This window comes from Loxodonta africana, chromosome 8 (assembly GCF_030014295.1).
Source record: "Loxodonta africana isolate mLoxAfr1 chromosome 8, mLoxAfr1.hap2, whole genome shotgun sequence".
Taxonomy (NCBI): domain Eukaryota; kingdom Metazoa; phylum Chordata; class Mammalia; order Proboscidea; family Elephantidae; genus Loxodonta; species Loxodonta africana.
Window position 1 is genome coordinate 82,742,161 of NC_087349.1, and position 23,422 is coordinate 82,765,582.

Consider the following 23,422-nt stretch of genomic DNA (forward strand, 5'->3'; position numbering starts at 1 on the left):
ATTTAAAGCCCCTAAATATATTTTTGGACCATTCTATCCCTGCAAAACTGTATCACCAATGGATCTATTTTATGCTCAGACATACACATAAATATTCTTCAAAAAGACTTTGCAGTTAAAACAGCAGTAGCATTTATTTTCTTTTTACTCCCTACTTACCTCGTGAATTGAATTAAACAGACTCCAATCAAAATTCATTAATTCCAGGGCAAGATCCCAAGTGTTCATTCCCAAAATCCTCATCGACCTTTGCTGTGACTCCTCACTTTCTGCGAATGGGTTCTAAACCAATGGACAGAAACAAAAGGATCTTCAGTAATTCCCAAATGTTTCATGCTGAATTGGCTAGCCACAGAAAGGCTCTAGAAGCCCAGGTTAGGAAAGTCATCTTTTCTGAGGGCACTTAATATTTTCTCTGGTTTATTCACCTTCAGTGAGTTACAACCAATTTAGGAAACAGCCTTGGAAACGGTAATCTGATCAATGATGCTTCATTGACTTAACCTGTCCCTCCCGCAACGCGCACGCGCACACACACACACGCAAACACACACACACACACCTGATTATAAAACACTGCCCTGGCAGATAGCATAATGAAACCGAAAGCCCTAAAAGCACTTTGGCTTCTGGTAAGAATTAATGTGCCAGCAGGGTTAGCACAAAAACAAACGAAAGAAATGTCATGGTATACTTCAATAAAGACAGACATGGCTTTTACAGGAAATACATTTAACAAATCTCATCCCAGACACACATCCACGAGTTACATTAAAATGCCCATGCAAAGCGAAAAAGTTTAAACATGAACTAAAAAAATAAGTTATTCCATTTATGCCCAAAGGTTGATTATTTTCAGTACCAACTGCTTCCTACACATAAACAGGGCTAACCACTATGAGTTTGGCAGTACTATGTCTCTAAAATCTGGCAGGAATTTATTAAATGCCACAACAGCTTTAATCTGTTGTGGAAGTTATTGAAATTATTTGGCATCTTTCCAAAATGTCTGATATTTCGTAATGAAAATATAAATTCTCCCGTTTGAGGGGTTTCAATGCCTCGGACTTGAATAATTAACGACAGCTTCTTAAAAATGAGATTTTGCAAAAGCAAATGACAACGCAGGAAGAGAATATTTCAGGTTCAAAATATGAATCTTTTTAAACTACAAAATAAACTATTTTTATTTTAGAAGTTTTTACATTTATGAAGAGGTTTTCTAGTTTAAAAAACTAAGGACAAAGGACCTTCACAGAGCTTTTCTGCCAGAGACTTGATTCTCTGTAAAGGGGATACAGTGTGGGGCTCAGTACGAGCTGACTAAATGAATGAGCTTGCAAATATCAAGGTGGGAGGATTAAACCAAGGGCTGGACAGGGACCAGATGGACTCAACAGGGCCCAGGCCGCTTTCAAACGAAGAGCAAAGTATGGACAGGTAACACAAATACCTGCTTGATCATCTGGAGGCGTGAGGATATTTTTATTTGGCTTTTTTTGTTCCTCCTACTTTCTCCCTTGATGTGCCCCTTACCCTGAAACTGTCCTTTGGTTACTGAAGATTATCCATGCTCTCACCAAGAAACACTTTACATTTCAGTATCTCATTTCTTCGGGGATCTAATTCCTGCTTTCTAAGATGAATTAATTTCAAGGTCTCTATGAGTCAGAATAGACTCCATGGCAACAGGTGTTGTTTTTTGTTTTTTTAATGTGCACATGCTAGTGAGTTGTTGTGAGCTGTCGAGTCAGCCCTGACTCATGGCAACCCCATGCACAACAATCTGACCATTGTGCTCCATAGGGTTTTCGTTGGCTGATTTTCAGAAGTCAACTGCCAGGCCCTTCTCCCTAGTCTGGAAGCTTCACTGAAATCTGTTCAGCATCATAGCAAAATGCAAGCCTCCACCGACAGATGGGTGGTGGCTGTGTATGAGGTGCATTGGAATTGAACCTGGGTCTCCCGAGGGAAGGTGAGAACTCTACTACTGAACTACCAGTGCTCCCACATCTAGTGGGTACTGGTGGTTTAATGCGTTATGTTTCCCTTAAAATGTTTCCATTTTAACCGAGACCTTTTTGGAAATGCAGTATCTACACCTGTGATTCCAGTGGGGAAGCTGAAGGCAGGTGGGAGTCTGGTTCCCTGGAAACACTCTTCGGAGGCACTCATCTGTTGCACTGATGCATTGCCTCAGGCCTGCCTTCTACTCCTCAGAACTGGCCTGACAGTGGTAGAAGTGCACCCTGGGAATGTGTACAGGGAACCATAGAAGTCTGCGTAGCATGGTGGGGGTGGGGGGGAAAGCCCCACACTAGCTGCGTATTAAATCACTCTCCTTCCTGAAAAGTGGTAAAATCAATCTCATTATTTACTCAAAGATGCTGTGTAGCACTAAGTTGATAACGTTTCGCTAATGCATTTACATGATGAAAGAACACAGCACATGTGACCTTCCAAAGGGCACTCAGTACTGGAAAGAACCAAGTAAGCAAAGCAGTTCCTGCCCCTTTTCTGCCTTATCATGCACCAATGAAAGGAATGAACAAGGGCTTCATGACTGGATTTAAATCCTAGCACTGGCCCTTGCCTGGCTGTATGAAGCTAGAGTAAATTATCCAGCCTCTTTGCACATCATGGGGTTCCTGCCAGTGTTAAATAAGATACTCTGTGTAAATTACTCAGCACATACATGTCCTGTATATAAGTACGAAAAATGACAATGATTAATATTATTATGGTAGCTTGATATTCTGCAGATAATTTTGCACACAATATTTTCATTATAAGCAGTTTTTTTTTCTTTTTTTTTTAAAACCTGTGTGGTATACAGATCCCTCAATCACAAGCCAGCTAGGCGGACCAGCCCCAGTGAGGACTCCATGAAGAGAAGCTAGGTCCAGGAATCTAGGCGGAAAAACAACCATCTGTTAGAGCCGGCTGTTTATAGGTGATGTATCTGAGGCTTGGTCCTACCATCCAGAGAGCAGCCACAAGACTGAGGTTTTCAAGAACGGCAACAACAACAAAAATCATCCATTTAGGCTTATATGTTCTTAAATTAAGAATAGAAAATAACTTCAGTGACATCAGATGCCCTGTTGTTATGACCTACTTTATACAGGGGTGTGCCCACAGTTTACCGTCTCTTCAAGGAAATGGAGCATTTGAAGAGCACCAAATGCACTGAAATAAAGGGCGCAGGGTCTCTTTTCCCTAAATCTGCCCAGGGTGCATTTCTCAGCCTCATCTCTAAACGTCTGCCAAAAACGGAGAGATGGAACTAAGATTCCATGGGAGAAAGATTCATTTGTCTCAGGTCCCTTGTTTCAGGAGCTCGGAAAGAAGCAGGATTTAACTTAGTAGGGGTTTAGAATTCTTCAAGGTGGATCTCTCTTTGATTTGCAAATGTAGAGTTATTTGGTAAGAGGATACTTGGCCAGGGCTTTGGGTCTGACCTTGTGTCTGTGTTTCAAGTAAAAGGCTAAAAGGTCCTCACCAAGGTGTCAGCCAGGTCTTTCCGGTAGACATATATACGACTAGATGCCTCAAGAGATTTGGAGATGGCGAAGTCATTTGGCTGAAGTTCATGCTTGTCTTTATGAAGAAAGAGAAGAAAAGAGACAATGTAATTAGGAACTCATGAATAGCAGCAGGCCTAGATGGTACCCCTAAAGAGTAGAGCTTGCCAAAGAACAATATTTAAAAGTAAATAGGATTTAAAATGGATTTAATTTGGTTCAGTACACTGTAAACAATGACACCAGTGAGATCACGGATTTCACTCCTTAGCACGCATAAAGTGGAAACCTGTTGTATAATGTAATATTCAGTCATTCTTTAGAAATAGAACAATAGCTTAAGAAAGAAATAAAATTCACTCATAATCCCATCACTCCAAGATAACTGTATGATGATAACACTGATAACATTTGGCTATATATCTTTTCTGATCTTTTTTTATATGTGCATATGTATACGCGTGTGCACGCATTAACATATACATATATACAATATTTGCAATTATTCCATATATGGTTTTACATTATAATTTTATTATAAGCACTTACCCACTCATTAAAATTTTTATATATCATGTTTAATTGGTTGCATAACAGTCATATCTGTCATTATTTAATCTTTCCTCTATTGTTGAATGTTTAACGGCTTCCAGTTGTTTTTGGTCATATAAAGTAAATGGTATGATATATGCTAACTACAAGCACAGGGCCTGGCACATAACAGGGTCTTGATAAATGGGATCTATTATTATAGCAGCAATAATACATATTGCTGAAGTGAACATCCTTGTGCATAAATCTTTGTCTGCTTATGGATGATTTCCTTAAGAGAGATTCCAGTAGTAGAATTACGGGGCCAAAGGGGATGAATGTTTCTAGATGGTTTTATACAAACTGCCAAATTGCTTTCAAAATTTTATTTTTAGGAAATCTATTTATTTTCCTAAAAACAGGAATAAAAGTGGTAAATTGACTAACCCTGATCATTACTTTTTATAAGGTTGCTAAAGCCAAAAATGGATTCTCATAGGCAAATGTATAAAAATCAAAGTTTACTAGTGGTTAGCAGCAGTGGGAGGAAAGGGAAAGGGGGATCCCTGTTTAGGTGGCACTGAGTTTCTGTTTACGGCGATGGGAAATGTGGCAATGGATACGTGTGACGGCTGCACAGGATGCGTGATGGAACTGCTGTCACTGAACTGTACCCACGAAAAATGTCTGATTGGCAAACACTGTGCTTTCTGTATTTTTACAGCCATAAAAAATAGATTCTCAGCTTACTTTGCATTTCTTGGTTACTAGTGAAGTGAAATATTTTTCACAGATTTCTCATCTAGTACAAATTGTTCCTTTCTTTTGACCATTTTTCTACTATGGTTGGAAGCTTCTTAGAACATGACAGTTTTCTTCATAGAAAAATGTCCTTCTCATCTTAACTACAGAATGCAGATGGGAATGGACTAAAGTAATATTAAAGTTTATTCCACTGGGACATAATCAGCTTCACCTAAGGCAGCCCTGCAGTTATCCAGCATGATTACAGAATGCAATACTCCACATGAACCCTCTTCTAGATAACTCAATCAGTTTAAATGCCAAATTCTATTTTGAACATTTCTGATGGACATCTTTCTTGCTAAATACAGACTATACAAATGGTAACCTAATATATTCTTTATGGCCCAGCATTATAAAGATCAATAGTACTATAATGTCAGGCTGTTGACGTGTGTAGTAAATGGCACCACACTGCTGGGCTCTAAAGTGCTCCCATCTCCTCACTCTTTGTTTAGCTACAATGCCCTGCAGCCCTCAGATCTGAATTTATGAGAGGCCATCTGCACCTGCTACAGAGTAAAATGCCACAGCTTTTTGACAGCAATTTTTCTGTTTGCCAAGAAACATTTTTTTCTTTATGTTCAGGTTTGTCATTGCATTTTAAAATATTAAATCTGATAGAATTTTAACCCGTGAATCAGTGTGTAGGTTACTGTTATATACACAGATTTAGGCTGGGTACAAAACAGCTGGAAACTTACTGAAAAATATGAGAATAGTATCATTCCTATTAGAAACAGCAACAAAACCTCCAACATCTTTAAACTTTTTTAATTAAAAAAAAAAAAAAAAGTAGATCTCACTGTCATTTCCGGTAGCATTAAAACACTATTTATTGTGAAGTATGTAACTAGAGCAAAGACTACATTAATAAGCTCTGCGCTTTTTTTTTTTTTCCATTAAAACATTATTGTTTGAGGGATAATAAGATTCAGGCAGAAAGGTTCTTAAAAGGCCAAAAACAGTAATGGAAAAGGATGGGACATTTTCAGATCTGTGGGCTAACTCAAGAGATAAGCTAGTAGTATTTCTAGTGATGACTGGCAATAGGTCTATACATATTAGAATGCCATTGTCTATTCTGATGAATCTAATTTAATAAGAATGTGAAAAAGGCATTTTAGAGCCTCAAATAGATGCTGGGTAGTAAAAGGGCCACTCACTAATTGACAGATTTGCTTGTGGCCTGGACTGACTCTGAACCAGCTCCAGAGGGAGTTAAGTCTCAGTTGTGCTGCAAAGTTTGCTCAGGGTCCTTTCTTCCCCAATGCCTTCTGTCTGAATGGGGTCCCAGTGACTACTTTCTGTAGTGATACCATCTTGAGGGGCAAATGTTAGTTTTAATGAAGCTTAATACGATTCAAAGTCATTTCTTAGTCACTTAAAATTAAATAAAATATACATCTGTCATATATCTATCTGAAACACCTGAAATTTTTCATTAAAAATTCAACTAATTCCCAATTAAAATTAATTTAGTCCACATGCTTCTCAAATTTTAGCTCTCTTTTTTCTAGATAATATTTTTATGGGTTGTATAATGGGAGTGCTAGGGGAGGTGAGAGGGGAAAGGGACGGGAGACCCCAATTTACTAAGCTCAGGGGGAAGGGATGTATCTGCTTGCATATATAATTGACTGGTTTATAGCACCATCTTACCTGCCTCTGAGAACAAAGCAATAGAAACAATATTCCATCATGTAATACTTTAACGTCCACTATATCCTGACATTCTTCCTTGACTGTAGAATTAGAACAAAGGGTAAAAAGGAACCATTTATCTGCCCCCTTCCCACTGCCTGCCCTATCTGTGGTTGATTAGTTCACATAGTACTCCTATTTTTCAACTACTCATGCTAAGACACTTTCTTTGTGTTTTTCCCAGGGTTAATGTGATATTAAATAAAGATTGTAAACCAAAACGGAGGCCAGCAACATCGAAATCTGACAGGCTCTGGTGAAAAGGAAGGGGTCTGTTCAGGTCAAATAGATCAATAATGTCAGCTTGTAATCTGTGCGATCTTATTCAAAACAGACAATAAACTATTCTCTGAGGATAAATAAAGCCTAGTAGAAGGAAAAGCTGTACCCAAGCCTTACTTTCCGCATCCACCTGAAGGAACACTGCCTGTGAGCTTTTGGCTTATTGTACAGTTTTTATTCCTCTCAACAGGAAGTCTTTAACTATTAAATTGTCAGCTGGCAATATGAGTAGTTCAAGTCTGTGTTTCCTTTTTGTCCTAAAGTAATTTCATCCTTTAGCAATTTCCCAAGTTAATTTAAATATGAAAACAGGAGGCTTATCTAGAGTACAAAATATGAAAAGCTTTATATTTCAAAACACTGGCGTGCCTCTCCATTCAGTTCTTGGGGAGGAAATTCAGTATCCAGCAGTACCCAACTGTTGTCATGGAAACACCTCTGGTAGGCAGCTTCTTATTGTTACTGTGGTCAGCCAGCTGCAGACCCAGAAGGGAGGAGCAGCACGTTTACTCTACAAAAAAATGCTAACCCTCTCCTTTCAGAGGCGGACAAGTGAAAAAATATTCAGTGACAGAAAATAATTTACCCCCAGAGAACGTGACGGCCACCAGAGCCAGGTCCTCTTCCGCATGCTGGATCTTTTCTGCCACAATTTTCAGGACCTCCTGGGCTGTCGTGGAAACTTTTGCCTTTACACTGACGTAGGAGTGCTCAGTTATATACACATGGCAAAAAACTGCACAAGTCAAGAGAATTGTCAGTCAACAGAGAAATGCTGTCACGAGATATAGACTTTTCAAATCAAGGCACCTACCTTGTCATTCTTTTTAATATAAAAGGTATATGGCTAGATTTACATATTTATGTATGCACACCAGTGCCTGAGGGTACATGCATATAAATGTGTGCTTGCACACACGAGACAGAGGAGTTGTAAAGCTAATGAACAGCACGTAGTTCTTAGGCTTTCCATATTGAAAAGACAGACCCACATCACGCAGGTATGCATTTGTGTTGGAGATGGTCTGACCACAATACACTGGAAATCTGTGGAACATTCATCGTACTTCTGAGAGCCCCAAAGCAGCCTATTAAACTGTCTAGCTCATAAATTTTTATTTTACACTCCACTGTATTTTACACACGACATTTCTGAACAGTCACTGTGGCTCAATCAAGAACACCCATATTTCGTTACTAGAATTCTCATAAGCGTATCTAAAAATCTGTTGCCTGCTTTGGTTTTTGTGTTCAGCCTTCTCAATTATTTAAGAATGGCTCCCCCGATCGAGGTGATGGTGAGTGTAGTTTCCAAATGGAAGTCACATTTCTAGCCTTTTTTAATTTCCTTTTTTATTATCTATGGTGATAATAATTATTACTAGGACATTACTACTGGCAGAGTGAATGGGTCCTGGGAAATTTTTTCTTTATGATTTGAATAGCAGAAACTGTTTTAACAGCAATGGAGATGACTGACATATTATTTGCTTCTTACACCAGACACTCTGAATTTATAAAACCCTAGCTTTTTTAGAAGAGGCAGAAGGACGATAATACACTTAGAAATTCTTGTTTTTGATATTGCAAATAAATAATAGTAATAATAAACAAAGACAGTGCAACTTCTAGAGAAATTTCATAAGCAATTTAAATGGCACTGCAAAAATAAATCCAGGAATGTTTTCATAGAAATGCAAATGAAGCAAGAGCCAAACTATGAGTTCACATGTCCAGAACCTCAAAGTAAACACGTCACCATGAAGCACTGACAGTATCCTGTTTGGTTTGGTTTGATTGGGTATGTCACTAAAACAACAGCATCTAAAAATAGTTGTTTTATATTTTGTCAACAGAGTTGTGAAAGAAAAAAAGGCATTTCTTTTTTTCCTTCCACAGAAAATGGAATTTTTGAGCAAGGCAAAAATACAGTCTACAAACCATTAAATGTGAGGTAGGCTTGCTTAACAAACGGAACAAAAAGAGGCCAGGGGTGATGAAAACACCTAGTCCCTCTGAAGCTCGGCTGGGAAAACTATATAATTAAATTATTTTAAGGCAAACAGGCAAGGAAGGTCAGTAACTAATGAATTAGTTACTGAATTTGTTTGCTCTTTTACTTGGAGACTTAGATCTTCATATGATACCACAGAGCTCCGGCTATCATCAGTGTTATATACCAACACTATATAACAGAAGAGGCATTCTTGTAACCTTTTATCTTTCAAATGTTTGAGAAATTGAACATATTGAATGTTCACACTGAGAAGTTCAGCACACGGAGAAAGGCGACTTAAAAGAGAAAGTCTCAAAGTCTCAATAGCAGGACATTTTAATGTGTTGTGTTTCCTGGTTTTCCACTTGACTCAACCTTTACCCAAAAGGAGGAAACCACTGCTACCATTTCTTAATTTGTTTAAAATGCTAATGCAGGAAAGCACCTTCAGGGTGCTAAAAAGGTGTCTTCCCTTCTATTGAATGAGAAGCCCTCCTCAGGGGAGGTCATGAGCCTTTTTTACGCCAATGAGCACAGACTGAGGATATATGGGTTGAGGGGCACAGCCTTGTCTTGGAGGAATTTCTACCTCGCATCCTTCCCTGCATTATCCTTTCCAAAATTTTCTTCTGTATGTTTCAGGGACTGACTCAGCCCAAACTGTGCACATTTGCTTTGGATATATTTCCAGTTAGTCATAGGCTGAGAAAGCAAGGGAGAAGGCGTCTGTCTCAGAAGGACAAGGTTGAGTCTCCAGTTCATTCTGCACCTCTGCCCAAGAATGCAGAGAGGCTTTCTGCACAATCTCCTTTCCTTACTTCCCAAATTAAAAGTACTCTTGGTCCTTTGTTAGTTGCCATCGAGTCGGCTTCAACTCATGGCAACCTTATGCGTAACAGAATGAATGAAACACTGCCTGGTCCTGTGCCTTCCTCACAATCTTTGCTATATTTGAGCCCATTGTTGTAGCCACCACATCAATCCATCTTATAGATGGTTTCCCTTGTTTTTGATGACCCTTTACCAAACATGATGTCCTTTTCTAGTGAGCGGTCTTTTCTGATGATGGCATAATATGATCTAAGAAAACCATAATGCTCAAAGCAAGAAAAGAAAAACCATCATATCTGATGCTAATGTGCTTGTCAGAGGGATATGAGAGCTGGTTAAAGGCAGACTCACGTATTAATGTTGGAGAATGATGGTGCTTAACTGCTACTCCACCTACCCCAAGGCTCTTGCTTAAAATCATACTCACTTTCCTCTGTTTCAGTCACAGTTCCTCTGTGCTGGAGCCAATTCTCCTTAAGACTGAATTGGTGGAAAAGGGCTTTATTCTATGAGAAGAGGGGAAAGAGAACAATGAATGAATGTATTTCTGCCACTTGGAAAAACCACAGCTGTTTCAACATGTTCCAAGAGAGCTAGCCAATTTTTTAAAATACGAAATCCACCCATCCAATCTTGAAGAAATAAACTGAGAGTTGCCTCAATGCATGTGAAGGTGGAGATTCTGGGCAACATGATTCTGGCCTTGGTCACAGTCAGCAGCAGGCAAAAAGCCCCTGTAATCATTCCCGGCAACATGTAGGAGAATACTTCCACAATTTTCCATCTCTGGCTACTACAAACTTCCACCGATTCTTCTCTGGAGGAAACGTCACTTCCCAAGCCCAACATCCACCTTCAAGTTCGTTATGATTTGATTTTCTGCTTTCTGCATTTTTCACAGAAGCAACTTTGAGATCCTTTCACACTTCTGCTGCAATTCAATGACTTTCTTAAGGGGAATAGGTATATGACTAATATTAGTATGATTATTCACTTGATATATCAGCTTCTATGAAACTTGTGGCTGACATCTCATTTTGTATTCCCCCCTCATCAAGTTGAATAGGGAACATTAATCCATGCTTGCTACCATCTATCTTTCTGTCGTGTTAAAAAGTGCAAACCTTTTCTACACACTTCCTGACTCTTGGAGTCAAGATTCTTGTCTGGATTTTTGTTTTCCCATACTATGTTTTAAAATTCAAATTTACATCACTTTGGTGATATCAAAGAAGTTGTGTGCCTACAATGCAACACGGAATATGCAGAATGTCATAAAGTCAAGTGCACATGGTTGGAACTGGGTCTGCACAGGGAAGCTGAAGAATAGCAATAAGGTACAGGAAAGCTGCAGCCTGGGGTCCTGCATCTGGCCTTGTTCTTCTCGAGGCAGTATTCATTTTATCATGAAGATATGCCATGAGAGGTCAAACAAGGTCTCTGAACTGCAGCAACACTCCCTTTCAGACAGATATACAGGGGTCAGGCTTACCTTCCTTTGTGGCGAATATTCATCTACAGTGCTGAAAGGGAATGGACAAGAGTCAGTCTTCAACTCAAACCCAGAAAAAAAAAGATAAAACGCAGTATTCATTATTTTACTTTGTGCAACACACTTGACAATGGGCTTTGAATTCCAAATGAAACAGGGAGAAAAGAAGCTATCTATTCAGCAGGGATGTTTTGCTTTCTACCCACAGAAAGTGAAGCTGCGTTTGGAAGGAAGAAGTGAATTTATTCGTTCCACAGAAACGCAAAGTTTTCTCACATACTGACAGGACTTGAGGTGAAATTATTTCCATCTAGATAGCTATCCCGTCAAGGTGCCTCTTTTCCAGGATTTCTCTGTGTTGTGGAAGTGGGAACACTGTGTATATCCTCCTCTCTGACCCTGCAGAGACTCCCACTGCCAAGTGCCTTCTGAAGGCCAAATCTGTTGTTGAAGGAACCAGCACTGTGGCAGGCTGATTTCACACATAGTTAGATGAACCATCAAGTGAAAGGTGTCAAGGTTCTCAGAAGGAAACACCTTCCTCAATTAGTACATTGGGACTGGAGAAAAATGTGATGAGCTCAACACTGGGGCTCAGGTGTTATTCCGGAAACTAAAGTTATTTCATAATCTTATACCAAGGAGGCAAGAATCATGCCTGAATATCATTTCCTTATTTTAATCTATCATTTCCCATTTTAAATGTACTTTCTTATTGGAATGTGCTGAGCCATTAATGTATTTAAACGTAGTAAATCATGAATTGAAGTTTCCCAAATACAAGAGGTCTATCTTCTATGTGAGGAACTATTTTGATGTAAGGATTTTCTTTTCCTTTTTTGGTTCATTTATTTGTTCATATTTTCATTATTATTCTTTGACCATGGCAATTTATTATAGTGTAGACTGTGATTTAAAAACAAAACAAAACAGAAATCATGGTATTCAATTCTAATGCATGGCCCTCACTTGCCCTCATATTTGAATTTCTAAATGTATGATTTTGACGATCGAGGGCTAAAGCTTACAAATGATTTGTTTGCTCCCTAAAGTTAATCTGTATAGACATTTCATTTGTAATAGGGTCTTCCTTTATGAAAATTAAGTCCAGCTTAATAATCTGAAAGGCCAGAATCAATGTTTTCTATGGGAAATGCATTTGTGACTGCTAAAATCTTAAGAGAAATAGTTCACAACTAGATATACTTCTGTTTACTGAATAGAAATTGTATTACAAATCAGAATTTTTACTTCAGATTAACTTTGCAGTTATATCTAAAAACTGAGTAATGACTTATGTTTTCATTTATTGAAATGAATAAGGAGAAACAGTGGTAAAATCACAGTAAAGTCAGATATTGCCAATATGAAAGATTAATGACAGATACCTAGGGGATACTTGGACATGCCAATAAAAATAGTCACTGAATAAATGGCTTTCTTTAATCTTTCTAAATTGATAAAGAAACCTCAGGCAACCCATAAAATTGAGCTTTTAAAATGCTCCGTGGCTCACTGTTGTTGTTGGTTGCCACTGACTAGGACTTATTTCTAAAACTTTTGAAAAAGATATACCATATTTTTACAGAAGTAACACATGCCTTCTATGTTTGTTTGCCAATCATACCCTCCCCTGTGAAATATTTATGCAAATATGGTATACTAATTTTTTTCTACAGCAATATGTAAAAAAAAATTGGCATAGTGGTGCTTATGAAAATACCTGGTGGGGAGGGGTGGTGTAGGGTGGTGTGGCTGATAAACAAACATAGAGGGTTCATGTTATTTGCATAAAAATACAGTAAACAAAAAGAAAGTTCTGAACCAAATGGCTTCACTGGGGAATTCTACCAAACATTTACAGAAAAAGGGACACCAATCTTTCTCATACTCTTCCAAAAGATAGAAAAGAACATTTCCTAACTCATTCTATGAGGTTAGCATCTTCCCGGTATCAAAGCCAGCCAAAGACATCACAAGAACACTAAAGACTAATATCCCTAAGGAATATAGATACAAAATACTACCAAACCTAAACTAACAACACACTAACAGGATTATATGCCATGATCAAGTGTGATTTCTTACAGGAATGTAAGGGTGGGTCAACGTCAGAAAAATCAATCACTGTAACAATTTACATTAATATAACAAAGGAAAAGAACCACATGATCATTTTAATCAATGCAGAAAAGGCATTTGACAAAATTCAACAACTTTTCATGATTAAACAGACAACAAACTAGGAATAGAAGGGAAATTCTTCAATATTATAAAGGGCATTTATGAAAAACTTACAGCTAACATCATATTCAAGATTAAGAACTTTGCCCTTTCTTGTGAAACTATTCTCTGAAGTCACCTTTTAACTAAATAGCAGGTTAGTTCAAAAAGTAAAGAATGTCACCCTTGAGCACTGTGTTCTTTTAAAAAATTATTTATATGAGACTAAATGGACAACTGTTACTCTAAAGCATAGATGGGAAGTTTAGAGCAGTGAGACTAAGTTAATGGGAGTGAAACAACTAGAACAGAAATAATGAGAATGCTGACACAATGTGAAGAATGTAACCAATGTCACTGAACATTACGTGTAGAAATTATTGAACGGAATTGTGTTTTGCTGTGTATATTTTCACCAAAAATAAAATATTAAAAAAAAAAAAACTTTCTCCTTTAAGATTAGGAACAAAACAAGGATGCCTGCTTTCCCCACTGTTATTCAATATTGTATGGAAAGTCCTAGCCACAGCAATTAGGCAAGAAAAAGAAATGCAAGGTTATCAAAATCAGGAAGGATGATGTAAAACTACACTATTTGCAAATAACATCCTATAGATAGATATCACACAGAATCCACAAAAAAAGCTATTAGAGCTCATAAATGAATTTAGCAAAGTTGTAAGATTGCAAAGTACTGGTATAATGTTAAACATACAGACCAATGGAATAGAATTCAGAGTTGGGTAATAAACCTATACACCTATGGTCAATTGATTTTCGACAAGGTTGGCTAGTCCATTCAATAGGCAAAGAATAGTCTCTTCAATAAACGGTGCTGGGACAACTGTATTTCCACACGTACAAGAATGAAGCTGGACCCATACTTCAAATTACAAATGGAATTAACTCAAAATGGATCAACAACCTAAATGTACAAACTAACACCATAAAGCTCTTAGAACACAATATAGGGGTAATGATTCAGGATCGAGTTTTTGACAATAGATTCTTAGCTATGACACCAAAAGCATGAGGAGCAACAACAATAACAAAGTAGATAAACTGGACTTAATCAAAATTAAAAACAGTACATCAAAGGATTTTATCAACGAAGTGAAGAGACAATTTACAGAATGGAAGAAAACATTTGGGAACCATATATCTGGTAAGAGTTTAATATCCAGAATATATAAAGAACTCCTACAATTCAACATCAAAAAGACAAACAATGGCAATCCAAAAATGAGTAAAGAACATAAGTAGATATTTCACCAAAGAAGATATACAAAATAACAAATAAAGCACATGAAAAAATGCTCAATGTCATTAGTTATTAGGAAAACGCAAATCAAAACCACAATGAGATCACTTCACTCCCATCTGGGTGGCTATTATCAGAAAAAGGGAAAACAAAAACAAAAAAAACAAGTTGTTGGTAAGGATGTGGACAGACTGGAACCCTCATTCATTACTGGTGGGATTGTAAAATATTGCAACCGCTGTAGAAAAAAAAGAGTTTGGCGGTTCCTTAAAAAGTTAAACATATGACCCAGCCATTCTACTTCTAGGTATATAACCAAAAGACTTGACATTGACAGTACGGGCACAAAAAGATACTTGTACACCAATGTTCACTGCAGCATTATTCACATTAGCCAAAAGGTAGCAACAACCTAAATCTCCATCAAATGGATGAACAAAATATGGTACACATACAATGGGATATGGTTCAGCCATAAAGGGAAATGAAGCTCTGATATATGGTACAGCATGGATGAACTCTGAAAACATGCTACGTGAAACAAAGTCAGACACAAAATGGTATACATTATATGATCCCACTTAAGTGAAATATCTAGAATAGGCAAAAGCATAGAGACCCAAGTTGATTAGTGCTGATCAGGGGCCGGTGGGAGAGAAAAAAGGAGCTATTGCTTAAGGGACACTGAGCTTCTGTTAAGGGTGACAAAAAAATTTAGAAACAGATACAGTGGTGATCACACAACATGCTAAATGTAATTGATGTCACTGAATTGTACACATAAAAATGGTTGAGAGGGTACACGTTTGTTATATATATTTTACCACAATAAAAAAGGTCTATACATATGCCTTCTCAAATACTCCACAAACAGAAGTTATATTCCGATTCCATATAGATAGCCGGGAGACGAAAAATGACAGGTTAAATACCTAGACTTTCAAAATTAAGTAATAGTTTATTAAATGATTGTTTTTATGCACTTAGGTTGTTATGAGTAGTTATTTCTACCATACCAAACAGCACTAAAAAAAAAAAAAAGTAATTTAGTATTCACTCATTTTAAAATGTAAAAACAAAACATACCATTTACTACTATAAAAGCTAAGGAATCAAGATGAATCCCAGAGTCAAAATGTTCAAAATCAATTTTATGTATAGGATACTCCCAACTCTGTCACATTTGCTGCTGCTTTCTTTTAGTAACTGTAGTAAGAAAATACTTACTGACGACGGTGCATTCCAAGTATCTTTTGAAATTCTTTCAATTCTTTTTCAAGTATTGGATATTCATATACATCATCTAGTACATTCCTGTATATGGTCTGGGGAAAAAAACACAAATGGCAGCTGAAATGGTTTATCGTCCACTTTGTAAGGATTAAGACACATACAATGGCTACCCTGCCCATGGAACAGATGGAATCTAGGACAAGGTAAGAGGTTAAATCAAGTACCAATGTGATCCTGAGTGGGTTTATACTGCCTAGTCTCTCACTCAACTGCCAGGCTCTCTCTCTATCAGTGTTTAGGGGCTGTAGGTAAGGAATGCTGGAAACGTAGAGGCCCCTCACTGGCTATTTGAAACGTCCATGCCTATTTTTTCCCCAATACTATCCACATAAGCATTTGGGAGGAAAAAAAAAAAAGTAATTGAGTTAAAATAACCAGTTGTTTTGAAAAATAACAAGGAATTTTGTCAAAGAGTTAGTTAGACCATTTTTAATGGCATGTCTAAATGACAACTGAATGTTGAATTCGAAGTGGGTTCCTTCAGGAAAGACAGAATCAGTTTAGGTGCCTGCCTATTCTGAAACAGAGCTCTCCCTTGCTTGAATTCCATTCTACTGCTTTTCTGTATTAACCTGCACCCACCCAATATTGCTTCAGTGGCGGAAGGAACGAAACTCTGTACTACCTCCAGATAACCACCTATGCTAAAAAGATATTGCAGCCTATTAATGATTAGAAAAATAAATCAATTTTTCTAAATCCAAAATGTAAGTCGAGGCTACTACCTATTTTACAAATTATTACTGTTTAAAATTCTCATGTCCCCAAAATGTTTCATAAGATATACATTCTCAACATAGTTTTGAGATGATAAATAATGTTCCATCCAAATATTGTATATATGGGACTGATTAATTCAGACTAACCAGAAGTTCCTCGGTGGTATAAACTGTTAATGTGTTTGGCTGCTAAATGAAAGATTAGAGGTTTGTGTCAACCCAGAGGCACCTCAGAAGAAAGATGTGGTGATCTACTTCTAAAAAATCTGCCACTGAAAACCCTATGTAGCATAATTCTACTCTGATAAAATGGGGTCACTATAAGTCAGAATTAACAGCAACCAGTTGGTCAAACTATAGTAAATCTCAGTATAAAGTATTAAGTTTTGAAGTACGTTTTAGTTTACCTTCCTTAATTATTTTATGTGCAATCAAAATTCCCATGACTTACATAAAATAACCCAACCCCAGTTGACACAGGTAACCTTAAATTAGTGAATATAAAATTTGCTTTCTACCAATGAAATATGTGGCTAATTGCCTCCATGAACAACTGCCTCCTTTGCTATGAGACCAGAAGAACTGGATGGTTCCTGGCTACCGTTACTTAATGTTTTGATCACAGATTCTATAGAAGAATCCGTGATCAGAAGAGAGAAAATGTGGAAAAGAATTTCAAATTCTCATGGAGTCCAGACTTTCTGGATCTACGGAGGCTGGATGACCCCCCAAGATGATTGCCCTGAGATAATCTTTCAACCTTAAACCAGGAATACCCCCTGAAGTCCTCTTAAAACCAAGCAATAGTTTCGCTTAACTAGTAAAGAATGTCTGCCTTAAGCACTGCGCTCTTTTAAGAACTATCTATATGGGAACAAACTAACAAGAGTAACTCAAAAGTTTAGATAGGAAATTTAGGGTGATAATGGTTGCACAGCTTGAGGAACGTAATCAACGTCACTGAGCTGTACGTGCAGAAGTTGTGAATTGGTGTATGTTCTGCAGTATATATTCTCAACATAAACAAGATAAAAATAAAATACACTACTTAAAAATTTGCCGTCTACCTTATTTTTTCATGGTAATTTAAAACATTAAGTTTCTATCTATGTAGGGAGTAGCAGGCCTCAGTAGTCAAAATGAATTTACATCTTGAATACTACAAAAAAAAAAAAGCTGAACGACTATTACCTACAAATGAGATTTTTGAAATGCTTAACTGAAAATAAAACCAGTCATTTGGCATCAAAAAATATCAGGAAGTCTTACATTACCTTTAAAAACATTTTTGAATGTTCATCTTCATGTAACCAGTCTTTGTACAGAGCAATCCACTGGGAAACAAGATGTAAGACTTTACGTTTCCTACAAGGAACATCTGAGTTTTCTTCTTTGCCTTGATACTTCTTAGCAGAATAGGTGCAGATGGTTAAGAAAGAACATTACATTATTGAAAACTAAAAAATTGAAGAGACTCATTCATTGATTTCACAAAATATGCTAAAACACATTTTCAAAGAATCTACAAATATATAAGCATGCAGGAAGCAAAAAATACATATAAGAAGAGCAAAAGGCATTCACTGAAAAGAACAAATGTAAACCCAAGAAAATGATTTCAGTATGGACAGCAATAGGCCATAAAGATAACAGTGAGACATCGCATTGGTAGCTGCTGACATGGTTCCATAGGCAGCAAGGGTTTAAGAAAGGTAAAAATAGGACAACCCATTAAGCTCAAGGGTGGAGCAAGAGGACACCTGGCCCCACTTTGTAGGTGAACACTACTTCAATGAAACTTCGACCAGAACTAGGCCAGACTGTCTCTGATCCTCAGAAATAAAACCAGTTACCTCTAAGGTAGTCCCAAATAAGCACAGAGTAGTACAATTTGTGAAATGATTCAAATGCCCATATCTAGGAATTTATTTGAAAAGAATTGGGTAAGTGTGCAAAGATATAGATAGAAAAGGACTGGTAATCTTCATTCTCATTAAAACAAAACAAAACAGGAAATAACCTAAAAGCGTCCATAATTAAGGACAGTTAATTAAAGTATTACATATCCATTTAATGGGCTACTCTGCAGCCACAAATAGGATGATCCAGCAGAGCATTTACTAACATGGAGCACTGGTGACAAATTGTTGAGTAGAAAAGTGTTTGCTTAGAATGATTCATTTCTACCAACAATGCTTATTTATATGAATAATTTTATTACCTGGAAGAATACATACTAAAAAGTCAACAGTGGTTTTTCAAGGTACTGGGATTTCAGAGTATTGCAGTGAATTATTTTTATTATACTTATTTGCACTCCTAATTTATACACAATGACCATGAGTTAATCATACTACTAAAATTATATAAAAATAACAACCTCAAGGGCAAAATGCTTAAATTCCTAGGAATGAGACAGAAGCTTGCCATTTTCTAATCAAAATTATTTCTAAGTAGCTTGGACGCATTGAAAACTTAACTACAAATATGAAATGTTAAGATACACCAAGCACAGTATATCAGGTAGGCTTTGGGATTGTTGGACAAAATTATGCCATTTTTTTTTAAATGGTGATGCATAATTGCAAAATAGGAATAAATTCTACATTAGGTTTTGTGAATATTTTTTAAAAATAATTCTGTCACTCTCTCTCCATCCTGTAGAAATAATTAAGGTCATGTCATTTCTTTGAACCCCATCTACAAAACAAAATTAGGCAACCACACAAAGAATTTGTTAAAACGTCTAATTCTTCTAGTTTTTCTCTTGAAAGCCAAAACACAAAGATTGATCCTATATTATTTCTACTATGCAAATGTCCTTTTCTTCTTTTCCTGTGTCTATAATGACCTCATTCATACAAAGAAAAAAAATTCAGAAAATTAAGAAATAGTAACAATTTCTTTTTTTCAGGTCAGCATATGTAGGCAAAGGTAGGAGCTTGTTCTTAAAGCTGCGTATATAACATGATCTACAATTAAGGATCAGCAGAATAAAGCAATTTCAGGGGCTGAAACCTCAACCACACTTCTCCATTCATAGTTACTACCATTTATTTGCTTGATTGTGTTTTTCTCTCTGGAAGATGTCTTTTAAAAAATATTTACTGATTAAATTTCCATTTGTAATTATTCTGGTTTACTATATTGCGGTATATACATTCTTTTAAAATTTATCCACACTAGATTATAATGATATATAAATTAAGCTGGGGAGGTGGGTAGTGGTAAAGCATTGGGTATAAGTTATAACTTCAGTATAATGCAAAGAACATTAGCTGGCCCAGGACTATATGAACTTAAATAATGCTCTTTGATGATGATAAATTCAGAAAGGTATTTATTATAATAAAAATATCTACCTAAGACATCCAAGCCCAGAAGAAATGGCTCAAATCTATAAATAATGTTCGAAAACAATAAGGGGGGGAGGAACCAGAAATTAATTTGGATCATTCCTTAGAAGTTGGTAGTAGTAGAACATGAATGACATATTTACTAGTATGTGCATAAAAATATCTCAGATTAAACATGGACGCCATTATTTGTGTGCAGTTTATACTCATTCATAAAAGGCAGCACATGCAAACACACAGAAATAACCATTTAGGGAGAATCCTGGCTTAATGTCTTAGATTTCATAGTTTGGATAATCAGTAACAAGGCTGCTAAGAATCTAAATTGTCATGTAACAGTGTTGGTTAAAGACTCAAAACATATTTATATCCAAGAAAATTTTAGAGACTCTTCAGAGAAATCCTATGAGTCATTATTCAATGATAAATACAATGGATTTATCCACCACAAATAATATTAGGATCATAGTCAAAAATCATAATTTGAAGGCATAGCACAGTAGTTAAGCACTCAGCTGCAAACGGAAAAACCTGCAATTCGAACCCAGCAGCCCCTTCCATAAGATTAAAAAAAAAAAAAAAAAAAGCCTTGGAAATCCAATGGGGCAGTTCTACTCTGTCCTATATGGTTGCTATGAGTCAAAATTGACTTGAGGGCAACAGGATTGGTTTTCTGGTTTAATTTGGTATAAAACACACTATATATTACTTAATGGATGGCAACTCTTTAGCATTAAAATGTAGATGAAATCAGCTCATAGTTTTCCAAAATACTTTCAAAGAAGGAATTCAAAACTTTACACATATTGCTGAATTTCTTAGCAACACCCCACTTGGAAACTGTGAAAGAAATCTAACGTTTTATTGAAATTTTCTAAATTCAAAATTCGCTCATGTTTTACGAACAGTTTCATGGATTAATTCTAAGAAGTTTCAAAATATCAGTAGCTTTGTTTACTTATAGGGTTGTAGTAAAGGACAAAAAAGTAATCATCATTTCTAGTTTACATGTTTATTAATGGATTTTACTTCAATTATGCCCCATATGGAATCCTAGTATATTCTTTAAGAAAGGAAAGTTCTATAAAGTGGGGAGAAAGCTACCATTATTTAACAGGAAAAGAATATTAACAGAATCATTATCATTAGAGCTCAATAAAACTCTGGTATACACTCTGCTACCCCACCCCCCAAAAAAAAAATTCTAAAAATTATCATGTGGTCTATAGTGGGATTTTAGTTTGGTTCATTAAAAACATTATATTTAAAAGCTTACTTATATGCTTCTAAAACATCTTTAAACGTTGTGGGGCAAGAGGCCCATTTGGAGACTTTCAGTAAGTCTATCTGAATTTGTTTTTTAGCCTTTCAATGTTTCTATGCTATATTTCTTCTAGCTAGTGAGTAAAACTATATGCTTCCTAAACTAGTCATTAACCTTCCACTCACATCCATCATTCTGAAACAGCATGCAGTGACAAAGCTCTGAAAAGTTGACAGTTGATTCCAGGGCGTGGTTTGGATCTCCTATGTGGGGGAATGTCTTGTCTCCCCTGGGACACTTGCCCAGAAACATGATTATTACATATGCAAGTGGTCTGACACTATCTGATTGATTGTGCCTTCCAAATCCACTTATTATGTGAAACTGCCAACCCACTCCACCTCTTGACTCGGGGGTTTACCCAGTTGGCCAAATTTACCTACAGATTTCAAAGCAATCATCAGGCACAGATTTAAAGAAAACAATATAAACCGTCCAACCTACCCACATTGTAGAATGTGAAAAAAGCAGCTCTCTATTACCAGTACCCCTGGTCTATTCTGTCTCATTTCATCTTTTACCTTGGATATCATGACATTAATATTTAACATGTCCACACTCTAGCATGGGGTTGAGTAAATTAAGAAAGGCAGTTAATTCCTAATGTGAGACATCTGTCTGAGAGAAAGATGACACGGCATCCCGAAGGTAATGAAGGATATTGCCTTAACAGCGCCTGGCACAAGTCATCGGTTGTCATGAAGACAGTGTACGTGAGGAGGAAGTCATCAAGGAGAGTCTCTGCAAAGAAAGAAAACAAACACAGTGTAAGCAGAGGCTAAGAGAGGGGCTGCTGCTTATCCTTGCCCCAGAAAGTGTGTACAGGAGAATGGTTGTAAAACATGGCAGTGGTGATGGGGATTAGAATAGGAGAATTTTAGCCAGGAAATATTTATTCAAGATTTTCAAAACTTACATAGAATAGCTCAAGCCATGAGTTTTTTTTTTTTTGCAAAGTTCTCTAAACCTACAACTTTTGTCACTTTTCCCCTAAAATATCAATTATAATTATGGGTAAAGATGTTATGGAAAACCGATGTGTAAATAATGTGCTTAAGAAAATACATTTCATGAGATTTCTGAGGTATGCACTCCATTTGTGCTGGGAACGAAGGCTGCACAGTCTAATAAATTAAGGCTTTCCAAAGCCATTGACCTAAGTCTAAGTCAAGAACAATGGATAATAAAACCCAGAGGGCACATATCAGATTCCAAGGCCATTCACCTTTATCTCACAAATGCATCTGTAAGAAGTTGGGAAAGTAGTGAGTGATTTCCTTACTGCTGTGAAGAGAGAGAGTCCAGTAAAAAATGAGAACAGGTACCACACATCACAACATCTCCTTCCTGATTCCTTTTTTTACCTCTCCAACTATTAAAACCATGCTCCATTTTTATTGCCTCTTTGCCTTGAGTGCTCTTAGAAAATGCCAGCTTACATACAATATACATACAGGAAAACTGACAGCCAAAATAATTTCCAAAATGGGAGAAAAAGTCATATGCAGAATGTAAAGTAGTGATTTTGCCATAACTTAGTCTCCTTATCTGAAAATCATTTTAACTATATGGTTTAAGTTTTCATATCATTTATATTCTGGATACAAAATTTTTACTTAATATGAAATAGTAATAAGTTATATACTCAATAGCATTTATGTTCTCAAAAAATGTGAGTAGAAATAACTGCCCAATGCAGTGCTCTACAGCTCTATATTGAAGATTGGATAAAAGAAAAATTTTAGAATTTTTAGGAATACTCACTTAAGTAAGTTAAAACTGACTTCCAAAATGTCTCAAGTAATTTATTCATGTACTGATGTAACAAATGCAAAATGTGATTTACTAAAATATACACAGACACACAATTTTTCCCAAGTGAAACCCCTATTTATTTGCCTACTTTTTTTCTTAATAGATTTTATTATAACAATTGACCTAGACATCCCCTAAAACCATGGTCCCCAGACCCTCACCCCTACTACTCTGGCCTTCGAAGCATTCGGGTTAGTCAGGAAACTTCTGTGCTTTTGATTTAGTCCAGTTGTGCTGACCTCTCCTGTATTAGACACACAATTTTTT

The 23,422-nt window shown here is 36.6% G+C and overlaps 1 protein-coding gene across 2 annotated transcripts in view; it reads right to left on the reverse strand.

Annotated features, from left to right (window-relative positions):
* The window catches only part of RAPGEF5 (Rap guanine nucleotide exchange factor 5), a 274,113-nt gene that overhangs the window by 31,419 nt on the left and 219,272 nt on the right, over positions 1-23,422 (reverse strand). For both annotated transcript variants that reach the window (XM_064290063.1, XM_064290064.1), the window contains 8 exons: positions 22,003-22,081; positions 17,935-18,079; positions 15,876-15,973; positions 11,165-11,195; positions 10,100-10,178; positions 7,432-7,581; positions 3,503-3,600; positions 160-282 (listed from right to left, as the gene is read on the reverse strand). In XM_064290063.1, coding sequence (XP_064146133.1) covers positions 160-282; positions 3,503-3,600; positions 7,432-7,581; positions 10,100-10,178; positions 11,165-11,195; positions 15,876-15,973; positions 17,935-18,079; positions 22,003-22,081 — 803 coding nt within the window. The remainder of the gene's footprint in view (positions 1-159; positions 283-3,502; positions 3,601-7,431; positions 7,582-10,099; positions 10,179-11,164; positions 11,196-15,875; positions 15,974-17,934; positions 18,080-22,002; positions 22,082-23,422) is intronic.